At 43.8% G+C, this 14,346-nt stretch overlaps 1 protein-coding gene across 4 annotated transcripts in view; it reads right to left on the reverse strand.

The window, feature by feature from the left end:
• ASCC1 (activating signal cointegrator 1 complex subunit 1) overlaps positions 1-14,346 on the reverse strand; it is a 67,320-nt gene that overhangs the window by 44,448 nt on the left and 8,526 nt on the right. For all 4 annotated transcript variants that reach the window (XM_014609357.3, XM_014609359.3, XM_059729919.1 and 1 more), the window contains one exon: positions 13,466-13,644. In XM_014609357.3, the coding sequence (XP_014464843.2) occupies positions 13,466-13,644 (179 nt within the window). The remainder of the gene's footprint in view (positions 1-13,465; positions 13,645-14,346) is intronic.

Consider the following 14,346-nt stretch of genomic DNA (forward strand, 5'->3'; position numbering starts at 1 on the left):
GTTTCACCCCTACAGACAACCACTCTAGGTTAAGGTAAAAGAATATTGGCAGTCATGAAGAATCTCATCTTAAGCTCTACCTGCTGGGATAGACCTCAGTCCCCATGATGCGCAAACTGCCATCTGTCATTAGCAATACATTCAAACAAAATTTAAAAGAAAAATCTAAATAACAGGATAGTTTGGAGCCAAGAGTAAAAACAAAATACTGTTGTGCAAGAACACTGGGGGGTCTGGTGTAGTGGTAAATATGTACATACTCAAAACAGCCTCTCCCCCCCATAACAGAACCCTGTCTGAACTTAGCTAGCTCTCATGACATGAGACAGAAGCAGGGCTCGTACGAAATCAGGTAATTACATTCTGCCTGTTCCTATTTAATCTGTAGCCTGTAAAGATGTATTAAGTTTAATATTCCCTTGAAATCAGAAGTGTGTACTGCAGCTGCAGCAGAATTGTTCCCATGCGAAGCAGTGGTTGCAATCAGCAGTGAGCAGAACTCCTTCTCTTCACAAAGTTACCCTGAGGAAAGCTTTCTTTGGATGAGAGATGATACACCAAAGTAATTATTTCTATTCAGTTGTGGTTTCTACTTTTCAAAATTAAAAAGCCCCTCCTACTAAAGCCAATATTTGCCATGCCACTGAAGGGGCAAACAAAATATTTCTATCAAAAAGTTGGCTATGAAAAATGTGGTCCATGAAAGATTCTATTATTTTGAAATAAAAAACCTTCACATGTTTAATGCTCACTGTCAGAGGCTTGATCCTCCCATGTCACTCAGCATTTATCCTATCCAGTTTAAAAAACCATGCAATTTTTCATACTTGGGTATGCACCAGTCCCATGACCAGTCAGAGAACAACATGATCCCATGCAAGAGCTTGCTCTATCAGCCTCAGAAGTTGGCAAAGCCTGATAGAACTGTGGAGGCAGTACTCTCAGGCCCTGGGGGAAAAAGGAGCACTCTGTGCTACTGTTAATTAATTCATTGCTGAGTTAATTCCAAAATCCTGACTTGCTGATGCCAAAGCATTTTGCATATTTCAACACAATGCTGTAGGCCTGCAACAAAAGAAAACTGACACGTATAACCACTTCAAAAGCCCAGGCCAAGAGTGATTTCCTGTTCAGGAGCCACTTAGTTTTGTTTCTCCCAGACTTCCTCTTTCTCCTTTTCCATATTCTGCCTAGTACCACAATGAAACTGAGCACAGGCCCTACTGCTCCCTCTGCTTTAAAGCATATTTGGGATGCTCTATAAGCCTTGGTTGTTCTCTTTGGGTTCTTCTTTAATGGAGCCTGTAGCCAAAGGATACTTTGCCCATCAGTGAGTGGAGTAGACAACAGAAATGGAGGGCAAGCTTGACTTACTCATCAGGAACAACAGGTATTTTAATTTCTGTAGAACATACGGATGAACCTAATATGAACATGATAAATAGGATCACAGGAAAATACAGCTGGAAGGGACCTCACAAGGTGATGACCTTGGTCTAGTTCCCCCTAGGTCCCCCTGTTCTAGGCAGGATCATCTCTGACTAGAGCATCCCTGCCAAATGTCTGCCTAACTGGTCTTAATAACTTCCAAGGAAGGAGACACCAGATGTTTGATGGGAAGAAAAACTATTCTCATCTCATGAAAAAGTGGGGAATCATGGGGAGGGAGAGCAAGAGAGAGTGAGCAATTTGTATTATACAACTGGCCTAAAGAGATATTTCCCCACTCAGCTTTCAAGTAGTGTTCAAGGTACGTGAGTAGATATTGGGGGATGCACAGGCAGTGGTCATATATCACCTAGGAATTACATGCTAAATTTACTAGGTTAAAAGGAGAGGATGAATTGCAATTTGTAGCCCCAAACTTAAGCCATCTTCCATGTGCAGTCCACAGATCTTAGGCCCCTCCTACACTGCGTAGCCACAGATCCTAAATCTCCCTCGAAAACCAGATGACGTAACAGAGCTGATTTTTTTTCCGAAAAAATGTTTTAACAGCTACCTCCAGCTTCACAGTCCTTCATAACTAGAAGCTATGTACTTAAATGTAAATACACTTAAACCCTCTTGTTCAAACCTCCAGCTTATGATTTATTATTTGCAATCATCAAATACCTCTGTATTTTACTGATTTTTCTTTTAAAACTACACTCAGCAATGCCATCAGTCCTGTCTCAGTACAGTCCTACCAGTGGAGATCAACAACGTATTCAGTGCAATTGAGAAAGCAGTCAAACTGGTGTCCAGAAAGAAAAACTCAAAAAAAATGTGGGCCAAAGCAACCTTCACCTCTTTGTTACTTTACCAAAGAGCAAAGAAAACCTCATAGTCAAGTTTGGGTTGTAAGGGTAGGTATCTGGTGTAGTGCTAAGAAACAAGAAAAGGAGCTAGGTCTCCTGGTTTCTATGCCTAGTGTTGTCAAAAGCTCTCAGAATTAATCAACCAAGGGAACTCGCTTCATTTCTCAGTGAATTTGTTTCCCTACAAATAAAAAGGGCATAACATTTGTCTACCTTACACAGGGGCTTAAGCAGTGCGTTGGAGAAGTGCAGAGAAGCCAACTCCATTCCTTCTCTTTTGCCAAAAGCTGAAAGCATATTCTTTTCCTTCTCCTTGGTTTAGGGGAAATTCAGTCTTCCCTCACCCAAACTTAAACACAAGAATTTAAGAAGTGCCATACTGGGTCAGACTGATGCTCTATCTAGTCCAGTATCCTGTCTCTGACAATGGCAGCAGTGACTGCTGTAGAGGGAGAGCATTGAACCACATATCTCTAGAGTGATCTATTTTCTATTCAGAACTCTCCCTGGCATCCACCATCATTGGTTTAGAGATGCCAGAGAAAACATTTCCAACCATTCTGTTCAAAAGCTGTTAATAGATCTATCATCAATTAATTTATCCAGTCCCTTTCTGAACCTGGGTACGCTATCCCCCTGCACCACCTCCTGTTGGAATAAATTCCACAAGTTGACTATGTATTGCATAAAAAGTACTTAATCTTATTAGTTTTAAACCTGTCACCTACTAATTTCAGCAAGTGCCCCCTAGTTATGGTATTCTGGAACTTAGTGAACAACAATTCCCTGTTCACTTGGTCCATGCCTTTCATGATTTTATAAAAATGTTGGAACAAAATTGGGCCCAGCACAGATCCCCGTTTTTGACCTCCCTCCATCCTGAAAAGCTTCCCTCTCCTTTCACTGGTTTAAACCTCTTTCACAACATTTAGATTCACCAGTCAGGGAATCTGAAGTGAGAGCAGTAGGAAGATTTAGTTCCTGGCCAAGAGAGATCTGGATCAGGAGCTGCTACCTAGTATGAAAGTGAATGCCTTTCCGAATTAGTTAGTCTTTAAGGTGCCACCATGCCCTGTTTTTTGCCTGACTTCAGATGAATGCAGCTAAGTATCTCTTGCTGAATGATAAGGAAAGAACAGGTGTCCCAACTAAGATGTTCCTATGTGCCTTTTCTCCTCTATAGGAAGCTATCCCAGCAGACTCCCCACACTGGGGGGTGGGGCCCACAAGACAAAGGTAACTTTCTGCCTTTTCTTCCTACAGGAGGAAAGGGTTGGGAGAAAACTACCACAGACAGCTCTCATTCTCCGTAACAGAGAAAGGAAGGAAATGCCCATCTTCTGCCAGCTCCCTTTCTCCCCAGGTATACATAATATAAATGATACATCAAAGATCTTTTGCAATGCCTGTCTTGTGAAATACTGGGAGTTTCTTAGGGCTCTGCGACATTTCCATTTGTTTTACAATAATAATATAGAGCTGTAGTGTGTCAGATACTACCATGAGGAGCATCAGGGGCAGGCCCACCCTGCAGCAACAAACAATCCAGACACACACAGACATACCTGGCTTTAACTGGCTATGGCCCTACGTGGCAAACTGAGCCCCTCTTAGACATACTTCATCTCATCCCTTGCTGCATTCCATTACTTAAAAAATATATATATAAAACTGCCTCGTATCAATACTGCGGATGATGAGAATCAAAATAGCTGAACACCCTTGCTTAGAGTGATCTTGTGTGTGTTCACATTAGACATACTGATGTTTTTCAAATGCTCTGAAACCCTTGGATGCTACACAATGACAAAACAGTAGCAGATAACCTATAAAAAAAGCTCAGGTCTGTGGCTTTGTGTTCCATAAAGTATATTCACAAACATAAATACAAATACAAAAATGATTTAAAGAGAAAGGAAATTGCTGATCCCTCTCAAAAAAGCCACTGCTATTAAACCTGGATTCTAAAAATAATTACATCAGAGTCTATGTTAAATTCTGACTATGCCTATCATTCATGTACTGCCCCCTATTGGTCAAAAACGTTGTCAGGCCTATGAAAACATGTCTACAATTAGTGGCTGGGCATACAAAGCTATATATCCTAGGGAAGGGAAAAGCAAGGAGGATATCAGAATTTGAGAAATGCTGAAGAAAAGGAAGGGAATGGATTACATAACAGTTATCTTCCTCATTTGGGAGTTGGGAGTCGGGGGGAATTTCTCTGAAAATAAATGAAAACACATGTGATGATAAAGTTAAATAATTTATTCCCCACCTATAAAGCCTTTGTGTGTGTATTTGAAAATGAAAAGGTTCTGATTCAGTAAGAAGAAAACAATAATTGATTTCCCCATCTATTTACTAGTCAGGCCTGCCACTCTTTTGCATATACATTTTAATACTGACACACTTTTTCTAACCACCATGCCCAAATGGAGAGGTCTTTCATAAATATTTACAAGATCCTGGATTCAACTGTTCTAACACAAATTTAAGTCCATCATTTTCTACCATTTTTGACACAATATGACACAAGAACATTCACAAATAGATTTATGATAGAAGAGTTGGCCTAGAGACCAAGTCATACAAGGAGAGGCTGAAAGACTTGGGATTGTTCAATCTGGAGAAGAGAAGACTCAGAAGGGCCTTGGTGGCAGCCTATATCAGGGGCATACATCAAGGCCCGGGGGAGCATCTATTCACCCAGGCCCCCCAAGGTAGGACAAGAAATAATAGGCACAAACTGATTGAAGATTGCTTCAGGCTAGACATAAGGAAAAACTTCTTTACAAGTAGAGTACTGAGGGTCTGGAACAAGGCTCTCCCCAGAGGTGGTACAGTCACCCACCCTGGTGATCTTCAAAAAGCATTCTGACACCCACCTTGCTGGGGTCATCTGAACCCAGTAGTCTTTCCTGCCCAAGTGCAGGGGGGCTGGACCCAATGATCTGTAAGGTCCCTTCCAGCCCCAAACAGCTATGAAATTTTTCTAATTGCACAGGTGAAGATGGCAACTAACCTCCCTGTTGTAGCCTTAATAATCCAACTTCTCCCCCGGTAAATATTTCCTCTGTGAGTGCGTTATTATTCCTAAATCAATTATAGAGAGAAAAATTTTCGAGTTTCTCCTGTGTTTTACTTACCTGACACAACTTGATGGGAGTATTTTTTCGAAAAGAACACACAGGCCACACTGTGCTATGGCTGTAGTTGGAAATTAATCTCTCTATTTACTTTCTTAATGCATCTCCATGACCGGAGATCTGCTCACTTCACAACAGGTTACATGGCTCAGGGCACCCGTGTACGCATCTTATTTATAACTTCATCGCCACGCTTTAAACCCATACGGAAACACACACAAACACAAAAAAGGAATAACTAAAGAAACCGCTTCTTCATCCAACAGGACTCTTCCCCCACTTCGGGTAGAGCAATGTCAGAAAAGTCTTTACAGTCTCGCTATGCCATTATCAACTTCTAACAAAGTCTCTAATTACTTCTTGTTACCTAATCTGAAGTTTGCCAAACTCTCCCCAGTTTACAGGCAACTTCTATATCTTTGCTACTTGCTTCTTGAGAGACATTACCCTCCGTCGCTATTGCGCCTCTGCATAAAAATCCACACTGTCGCTAAGTCACCACGGTTCTAGGCTCCCCTTCCGGGGGTTTACTGTTCTTTTGTTATTCCATTTATCATTGTAATTTCTGGTTCTCAGTTAACAGTGCTTTCTGTCTTCCAGGTGCAGTGAATGCTCCCGATGCCGGCTGATGACGTCAGGATTTTCTGCTACATCGTCACCAGCACAGTAAGTTTCTTCCTTCGCTTGTCTCAGTAACAGGGCCAACGGCTCCCTGTTACACCCTCCTTCCCCACCATTAAGACTTTCAGTCCCAGATCCCATCCATTAGACAGAATGCTAGGCAGGATCTTCTTTGAAGCCACATTTAAACTTTTCAGGGCTCAGGCACATAGTCCCTTCAGTACTCCCAATCCATAATACTAAGGAAGAGACCAGGTCCCAGAAGATAATCTACTTGTCCTATGGATATATACATTAGCTATTGGACCAGCATCCTCCTAAACCCTTTTACATTTTTTACCCTCCCAGGATCTATTGGTATTTATATAGTTATAAGAACCGAGATACAAGCCCTCTCCAATCCTGACCTATGTATCTGAAAGGAACTAGCAAAGTAATTAATAGTTCCTCAAAGTAAATTAAGAAATAGCAGATGGACCAGAAACTAGAGTGAAGGTTAGAAAACATTTTTATACACCCCTCCTTTCACTCTGAGACACGTTCCTTTTACCATGTATAATTATCTATATTTGATAGTTACAGAATACGAAACATCAACACCTCAGGAAACTTATCTTCCCTGAGAGGCAGCAGCTGCAGCCTGTTATCACATATCCGAAGACTGAAAGAACCAAACTATTTTTTCACACTACACACACCTACTTATTAAAGGGTGGTGGAGAATAACGTACATCAAAGTTCCTTTTACATGGGATGATAGGAAAGTAGGGCTGTGTGGAAAAGACTTACCAGACAAGACAGGGAGGCAGCGGGACACCACGTCAGAAGCCGAACACAGTAAAAGTGAAACCGCGGTGGGTGGAGCCGCCGTGGGAGATCAAAAGAAAAACAGTGGCTGAGCCAAGAAGAGCCAGGAACAGCTCCCGCGTCCACATGGGCATGCTTTATAAGAGCGTGCCGGGGCTGATTGGTCGGCCAGATGCCCGGGGCCCGGATAAAAGACCTGGCGGGAGACAAGCAGGGGGGACTGGAAGTGGAGTCCCCAACCGGCCCGGAGGGGCCAAAGCTCTCAAGCAGTCCCAGCAAGGGGACCTGGTGAGTACCCCAGGAAGGGGTCAATATGAGAACGCAGGGCCAGAGAGGGCCCAAGGATCTACTTACAGGGTCAACGTGGACAGAGGAAGGCTGCAGCAACAACTGGAGCCCAGCAGGACCCAGCAGTATCAGGATCTGGATGAGGCTGACAGACAGCAGGTACCAAACTCAGGGAAGAGGTGATGCGCCGGGGGATGGAACGGTGCCGAGGCCAGATGCCATATAGGTTAAAAGAAGGGGGGCCATAGGAGATGCTCGGCATAGAAGCATCACCACTAGCCTGCAGCCGTAAGATCCCAAGAGACCGAGCGCCAAGAAGGTTCAGGACATCAACCTCAACAACACAGGTGACAACATCGCAGTTGACGTTAGGTGGGGTGTAGGAGAGGCAGAGCCCCACAAAGGAGGAACAGTGGGAACAACCAAGGGAAGGCGCCAGGGGAGGTGGGACCAAACATCGTCCTCCTGATCTGAACATAATCAAAGTTGTGGCAGGCGAGGCCCCTGGGGAAAAGAGCAAAAGTCACCCAAATAACCAAGCTGTTCAGCCCAAAAACCACGGAGAAGTTCGAGAAGAACCCACCCACGTGATGCCCAGGGGAAAGGCACGGAAGATTACAAGCCGGAACAGACCTCAAGAGGTCATATCATCTCACCCTCTGCCCAAGCAAGCTCATCCATGTCTAAACCATCCTAGGCAAGCGTTTGTCTAATCTGCTCTTAAAAATCTTTCAGTGATGGAAGTTTCACCTCCACGATAAGATACAAACATTTCAGTCCTCCTCATCCATTAACACAGAATATAAGGCTCTCAGTGTCACCCAGACACCTACGTCTGCCATACCACAACAGCATTATTATTCCAATAGTCAGATGCAAATAACATAGAAAATAGGCTGATATCAAACTAAGCCCAATATTTAATTTCATTGTATAGTTGACCAAGTACTATAAAGGCTTGAATGATGCCTGAAATGTTTAAATCCTAATATAACTATCATTCTTGAAAGTCAAAAAAGTTATATGGTCTATACTGACACACAAGGCTACATTATAAAATATGGATGAACAGTTGTCATGGTAACTATTTGAGAGAGAGGAAAGAGCTCTACACAAATGCTCAATGGCCAGAAGAAATCCTAATTTACACACCTAGGCATGTCCCTTTTTTCTTATCATTAATCAGCCTCTTTTGAGCACTGGCGTCATTAGCTGATCCTGCAGTGTTCTGAACCTGTAATCTGCAGCAGGAACAGAAAGAGGGAGCTTCTATAAATGAACCCTATTCAGGCTTTTCTAAGCGTCCTGAAAAATCCCCTGTTGCTTTGGACAGATCTATAAGCTCTTTTATTGCACGATGAAGCACTGTTTTGAATTACTGTTTTTCATTACTGATGTGCTTTCTAGCAGACCCTGCTGTGAGATAAAGTGGTATTAGAGTGGCATTACTAGCTGTGGAATGACTGAGAGACATATGGGGTTGCAATATACTCCTTGAACTAACAGACAGCAATATATCTATGAACCTTCATGCTAGAGGAGCTAGGGTAGAAAAATAAAGCACCATTTACCCCTAAATCAGATATATGCAAAACTCCAATGTCTGCCAGTGACTACATCACACATTAGGGAGAAAAAAAATGTTGAGGATCTAAAACCTTGTGGCAAGGAGATTTCTGGACCTGCTAGAATTTGAAAGAATCTAATTTCAACAAACTGAAGGGACAATACTGAAAAGAAAACCTCGCTCTCTATTCACTAAAGCAGGATTTGTCAACATAAGCCTCACAGGCCAAATTTGGCTTGCGGAACCACTGGATCCAGCCCATGGAGATGCAGAGCTTTCCTTTTGCCCGTGCCCGTACTGTGGCTGAGTAGCAAATAGCTGCACCAGGGCCAGGGGAACTGGGAGCTGCACCCATGTCGCTGCCATTTCTCCCCACTCTCTAAGGCTGTCATGCAGGCCCAGCTTCTAGTTGGTAGGGAGCTGCACTGGGGCTGGGCTAGGCTGGGCAGGAGGGGGTGGAGCAGGGATGGGAAAGAGTGGGAACAGCATGGAAGCAGCTTCCACCTCCCCAGCACCAGTGTAGCTCCGTTCTGGCTGGAAGCTGCACTTGCACCATAGTAAGGAAGCAGGGCAAGAGGGCTGAAAAAAGCAGCAATGACACAGGTGCAGCTGCCAGTCAGAGGGAAGCCGCGCCAGAGCCAGGGAGCTGAAAGCTTCTCCGACGCTGCTACTTTCAAAGACTTTCAAAGAGTGAACTGCTTATTGTGGACATGTTATTGATGCACAAGACCTACATAAATCTCAAGGGAACACTAAAGCAGTTCTGAAAGTCCCACAGCCAAAAAATATTTTGAAACTTAGATCTTTCCTAAGGTGTATTAATTATTATGCTAGATGTGGTACAAATATCCTTTAAACTGTTTGTTGCAAATGAACCACAAATGGGTTTGGTCATGTGAGTGTCAGAAAGCTTTCCCAGAAGTAAAAAGCCTGGACATTATCTGATAGAGGACTTGTTCACTTCAAACCATCGTTGCCCATTGTGATGCATCCTCACATGGTACTGGGGCTGTTATATCAACATTCTATTATTGATGGTACTGAACAGCCCATAGCGCTTGCATCGTGCTCACTCACAGCACCAGAATGGAATTATGAACAGACAGACAAAGAAGCTTTAAGTCTGGTGTAGGGAGTAAAGAAATTTAACCAATAGCTCTATGAGAAAAAGTTTACATTGGTCACAGATCATCACTAACCCTTAGTTTAAATTGTCCATCCTGAGAAAGGGGTGTCTGGGGACAAATGCAACCTGTATGCAATTATGGGCTTTTTTATGGTATAGTAGAGTCAAATGGAAATGCAGATGGATTCAATTACCTGTGAAAGAGTCTTCTGTACCCGACACAGAATCTACTGAAATTGTTAACTTATTACAGGTGGAATATGCCCCAGTGATGTGTAGCACAACTGGGCAAGAAACATCCTACATTAGCACAGGTGTATGAAGCCACACTGAAAGGTTAGAAACCTATGGATAATTGTAATTTAGCACTTTTTTAAGCACCCAATGGTGAACTTACCATACATCAAAAGTATGTCATTCAGGAGATTTGTGTTGTTATACTTAGCAAATTGGCTACAAGCATTTTAGAAGAGCTGCATGTAGGTCATCTAGAACAGTGGTTTTCAACCTGTGGGTTGCAACCCAACAGTGGGTTGCGAAAACATATGAAATGGTCTCGAACAAACTTTAAAAATGGAATCTCCTTTAAAGGAGAAAAACGTGGGAAGCCATGGCTTTTCCCTTGCAGGCTGGCAGAGTTCCAGCCTGCAAGGGGCTGTTTGACGCCCCCCATGCCCTACACACACCCCACCCTATCCCCCAACACACCCTCTGCCCCACACACTGGGGGCGGGGGGTGTGAGGGGCGCTGGGTCAGGGCTGACCATTAATGTTTACAAATGGGTCCTGGCACAAAAAAAGTTTGAGAACTACTGACCTAGGAGTTATAAAAATGAAGGCATTATTAGCCAAAAGTTTTGCATAGTGGCCAGACACTGAACAACAAATAAAATGCTTTCTTAAGAAACATATGGCATATCAGCAGGTACAGAATATGCCCAAACCACCACCATTCACACCAATGGGGATGACCATGCACTTCCTGGCAATGGCTCCATACTGATTTTGCACAATTATTTTTAAGGATGATGTACCTAGTGGTGGTGGATGCCCACTCCAAATGGCCATACATTTTCTGTATAAAAACCATTACAGACAATGTAAAAATTGTTAAATCTGTCTGCAAGAACAGGATTGCCAGAACAAGTTGCAACTGACACTGGCCCACAATTCAGTTCAGTTGAATTTCAAAGGTTCACAGATTAAAACGGCATCTGGCATATTAGTTCTGTACCATACTACCCAGCCACAACTGGGCTAGCTGAACAATTTGTACAATCTTTAAAGAATGCACTGCTCTCTATGAAAGAAGAGGCCAGGTCAGTATAGCAGAAGACAGACCCACTTTTCTTGCATACTGGAATGCAGCACATGTTACAATGAATGAGACACTGGCAGCACTGTTTATACACTGGATTATCAGGTTACAATTGAGCTTATTAAAAATAGACTTGCAGCAGCATGTTATAAATCATCAAATAAGCAAAGCCTTGACAAGGGGAACAGGTGCCCCAAAGCAGCTACACATAGACCAAAAGGCCTATGATTACCAGAAAGTTAAAATAGCAGCCTGCAGTTGTGAGTGCACAAACATGCTCTTTGTCCTATACCACAAGTGGGCAAAGTCCAGTCTCTGGGCTGGCAGTGGACTCCATTTCCCACCAGCCCCTGCCCACATGGCTGGAGCCAGTCTCCATGGAGACCCTAGCCACACCTGCACTGTGATAATGTAAGGCTGCGGTTGCCATGGAGACCAGACCCAGCCATGCTGGCAGGATGTCTGGCAAAGCAAGGCAGGAGACTGTTCTGAAGCTGCTAGGCTCTTAGGCAGGGGCAGCTTGGTCAGGGTCAAGGCAGTGCTGAAATCTGCAGCATTCATGCTCTGGCAGGAGTGTGCAGGCAGCACATCGCAGCTGTGCCCTGGCTCAGGACTAGGCTGTCACCACTGCAAGGAGCCAGGACAGAGCTGCGATCAGCTGCCTGAGCACCCCTGCCTGGAGCATGCAGGCTGCAGATTGCAGCTCTGACCTGACCCCGACCAAGCTGCCCCCGCTGCAAGATCCCAGAGGCTGTGGAGCAGCCCCCAGGCCTGCTTTGCCACACACCCTGACAGAATGGCTGTGGCCGGTCTCTGTGGCAACCCCAGCCTTGCGCTATTACAGCAGCTGGGGTCTCCATGGAGACCAGCCCCTGCCATATCGGCAGGGGCTGTTGGGAAATGGAGTCTGGATGCCAGCCAGATCCACCATTTTGCCCACCCCTGTCCTATACAGTGAAAATGTCACCTAATAGTGCTTGGCATTGCCACATTAACCAATTACAGGATAAGTGTGATTGCCCAGTGGAGTACAGAAGCAACAGTTGCAGCCCTACCTGTTGTTGAGCCACCAGCCTTGCAACCTGAAGCAAAGACCAGTAACACTCCACAAAAAAGCAGCAATGCTCACTGGTCAGGACCAAATAATGCTAAGCAACCTACATGCAATGAGGAAATCTCTGAATCCGACATGGATAATGGAAGGCCATCCCCTCAGAACTGTGATCGGGGAGTAGTAGCCACTAACCTGTAAGGAAATGGGAACATAAACCTGTTGTAATAGTTGGTGCAACACATTCTCAGGGCAGCAGTCAAGGGGATCAACATTAACCAGAAAACAAACACAAAACACTTGCAGCCTGGGCATAACGGGCATTGATGCAAGTGTGCCAAGAGTGGGGGCACTTTAATTAGAGCAGGTCTAAGAGCCGCTCTAATTAAAGTGCTCGGAGAGTCACATGTATCAGTGTCCCCAGCCTCATTTAACATAGTTAAAGCTCTCCCACCACCATTTTTCAGCGTGGAGACACTGATACATGTGAAGCTGGAGTCTGTTGGAGCATAGTAATTGCCATGCTCCAGCAGACTCAATTAATCAAGTCTGCTCCAACACGGTGAAATTACAGCACATTGGAGAAGCCTTGCTGCACATGTACAGGTGACTTATGTTGCTGTCATATCAAAAGCAGGGAGATGAGATGTGAGATATATGAATGTATTGAATCTGCACATGTAAATCTAAAGTTATTTTCTTGTTGAATCTAGTAATGGCAATGAATATATACTTTTATCTTATCTTTACAATATATTCTCTGCTTGCCAGTCTGGCAGCTTTCTTTCCCATATTTGTGCCTAGAGTCATTTATTTATGAATGCCCAATATAAAAAATCTAAATAAAATGAAACTGCTGCTTATGCGCACAATCTAGCATTTTCATTGACAGCCTCAGAAAAGAAACCAATGACTACATGGTCATTAAACTGAATTTTAAGCTCTAGTAACAGACATTTTTTTCCAGAAAAGTCATTCACATTCCAAAACCTTTCATCTGAGTGCTCACAACATCATCAGTAAATATGAGTTACAACCTCAGTGTTTTCATTGTTTGCTTTTATAGCCTCATAATTTTTTACTCAGTTTGAGCACTTAATAATCACAAGTGACAGTTTCTTTCCTAGCAGCCTATTTTAATTTGGCCTTTAACTATCAGAATTAAATTAATATAGCACCTTGTTTAAGACCTTCCATTATCACCTCAGCTTTTTCTAAACTATTTCAGAGCCTCCTACCTTTGAGCATTTCTCCAACACTTCCTCCTTAAACTTCAGAAACTTCTCCTGGATCTCTAGCTGATTAAGGGCAAAGGACAGGAAGTGTGTAAAAGGCTGCTTCTTGCGGAAACTCTCAAGCAGAACATCAATCCGTGTTTGGGCAGATATGACACCACTACGCTGCTGTCCTGTAATCACTAAAAGAAAACAAATAACATTCAGCGCAACTTATTAACAAATTTTGAGCAAGGTGGGAAGGGTGAAAAAATATTTTAAATGGACTTTGGGTCATTCCAACCAATCAGAGAAGTTCATTGATTAATGGACAAAAACAAGATTAATTGCTGAAGATAAGCATAATCTTATGAGACAAGTGTTTCTCTACTACAGAGCAGTCTTGGCCTGCTTTTCCAAGCGGGGGGCGGGGAGGGGGGAAATCCTCCTTTAACATTCCACTTGGAACACAAAATATATTAATAAAAAAACGAAAAAAAACCAAGCTGGCTGTGTGGGGTAGATTCCAGGCAGCCTAAGCGCAGAAGTCACAAGCAGCTGGGTAGAGCTACAGCAGGGAGAGGCAGGATGACCATTAAGCCAAAGGGGAAACCCCTGTGCTTAGAATCACCTGACTGGAAGGGACAGCACCCAGGGCACATAAGCCAAGCACTAGAACTAAGGAGGGCAGTCTGGCCCTGCATACTACACAGAGCAGATCTCCTAGGGAAAAAGGGGCTCCAGCAGGCAGCCTGGCAACCACCCTCACCACCCATAAGAATGGGAGGCGAGAGCCCAAGGGGAGAGAGGGTTTGCAGGAAGGCATAAACCCAAAGTTGGGGGAGATTTTGTTGAAAGTGGTCGCTTGTATTTGTGTTGCATTTGAGTTGGGACCAGAGGACCGA

This window comes from Alligator mississippiensis, chromosome 6 (genome assembly GCF_030867095.1).
Source record: "Alligator mississippiensis isolate rAllMis1 chromosome 6, rAllMis1, whole genome shotgun sequence".
NCBI classification, from domain to species: domain Eukaryota; kingdom Metazoa; phylum Chordata; order Crocodylia; family Alligatoridae; genus Alligator; species Alligator mississippiensis.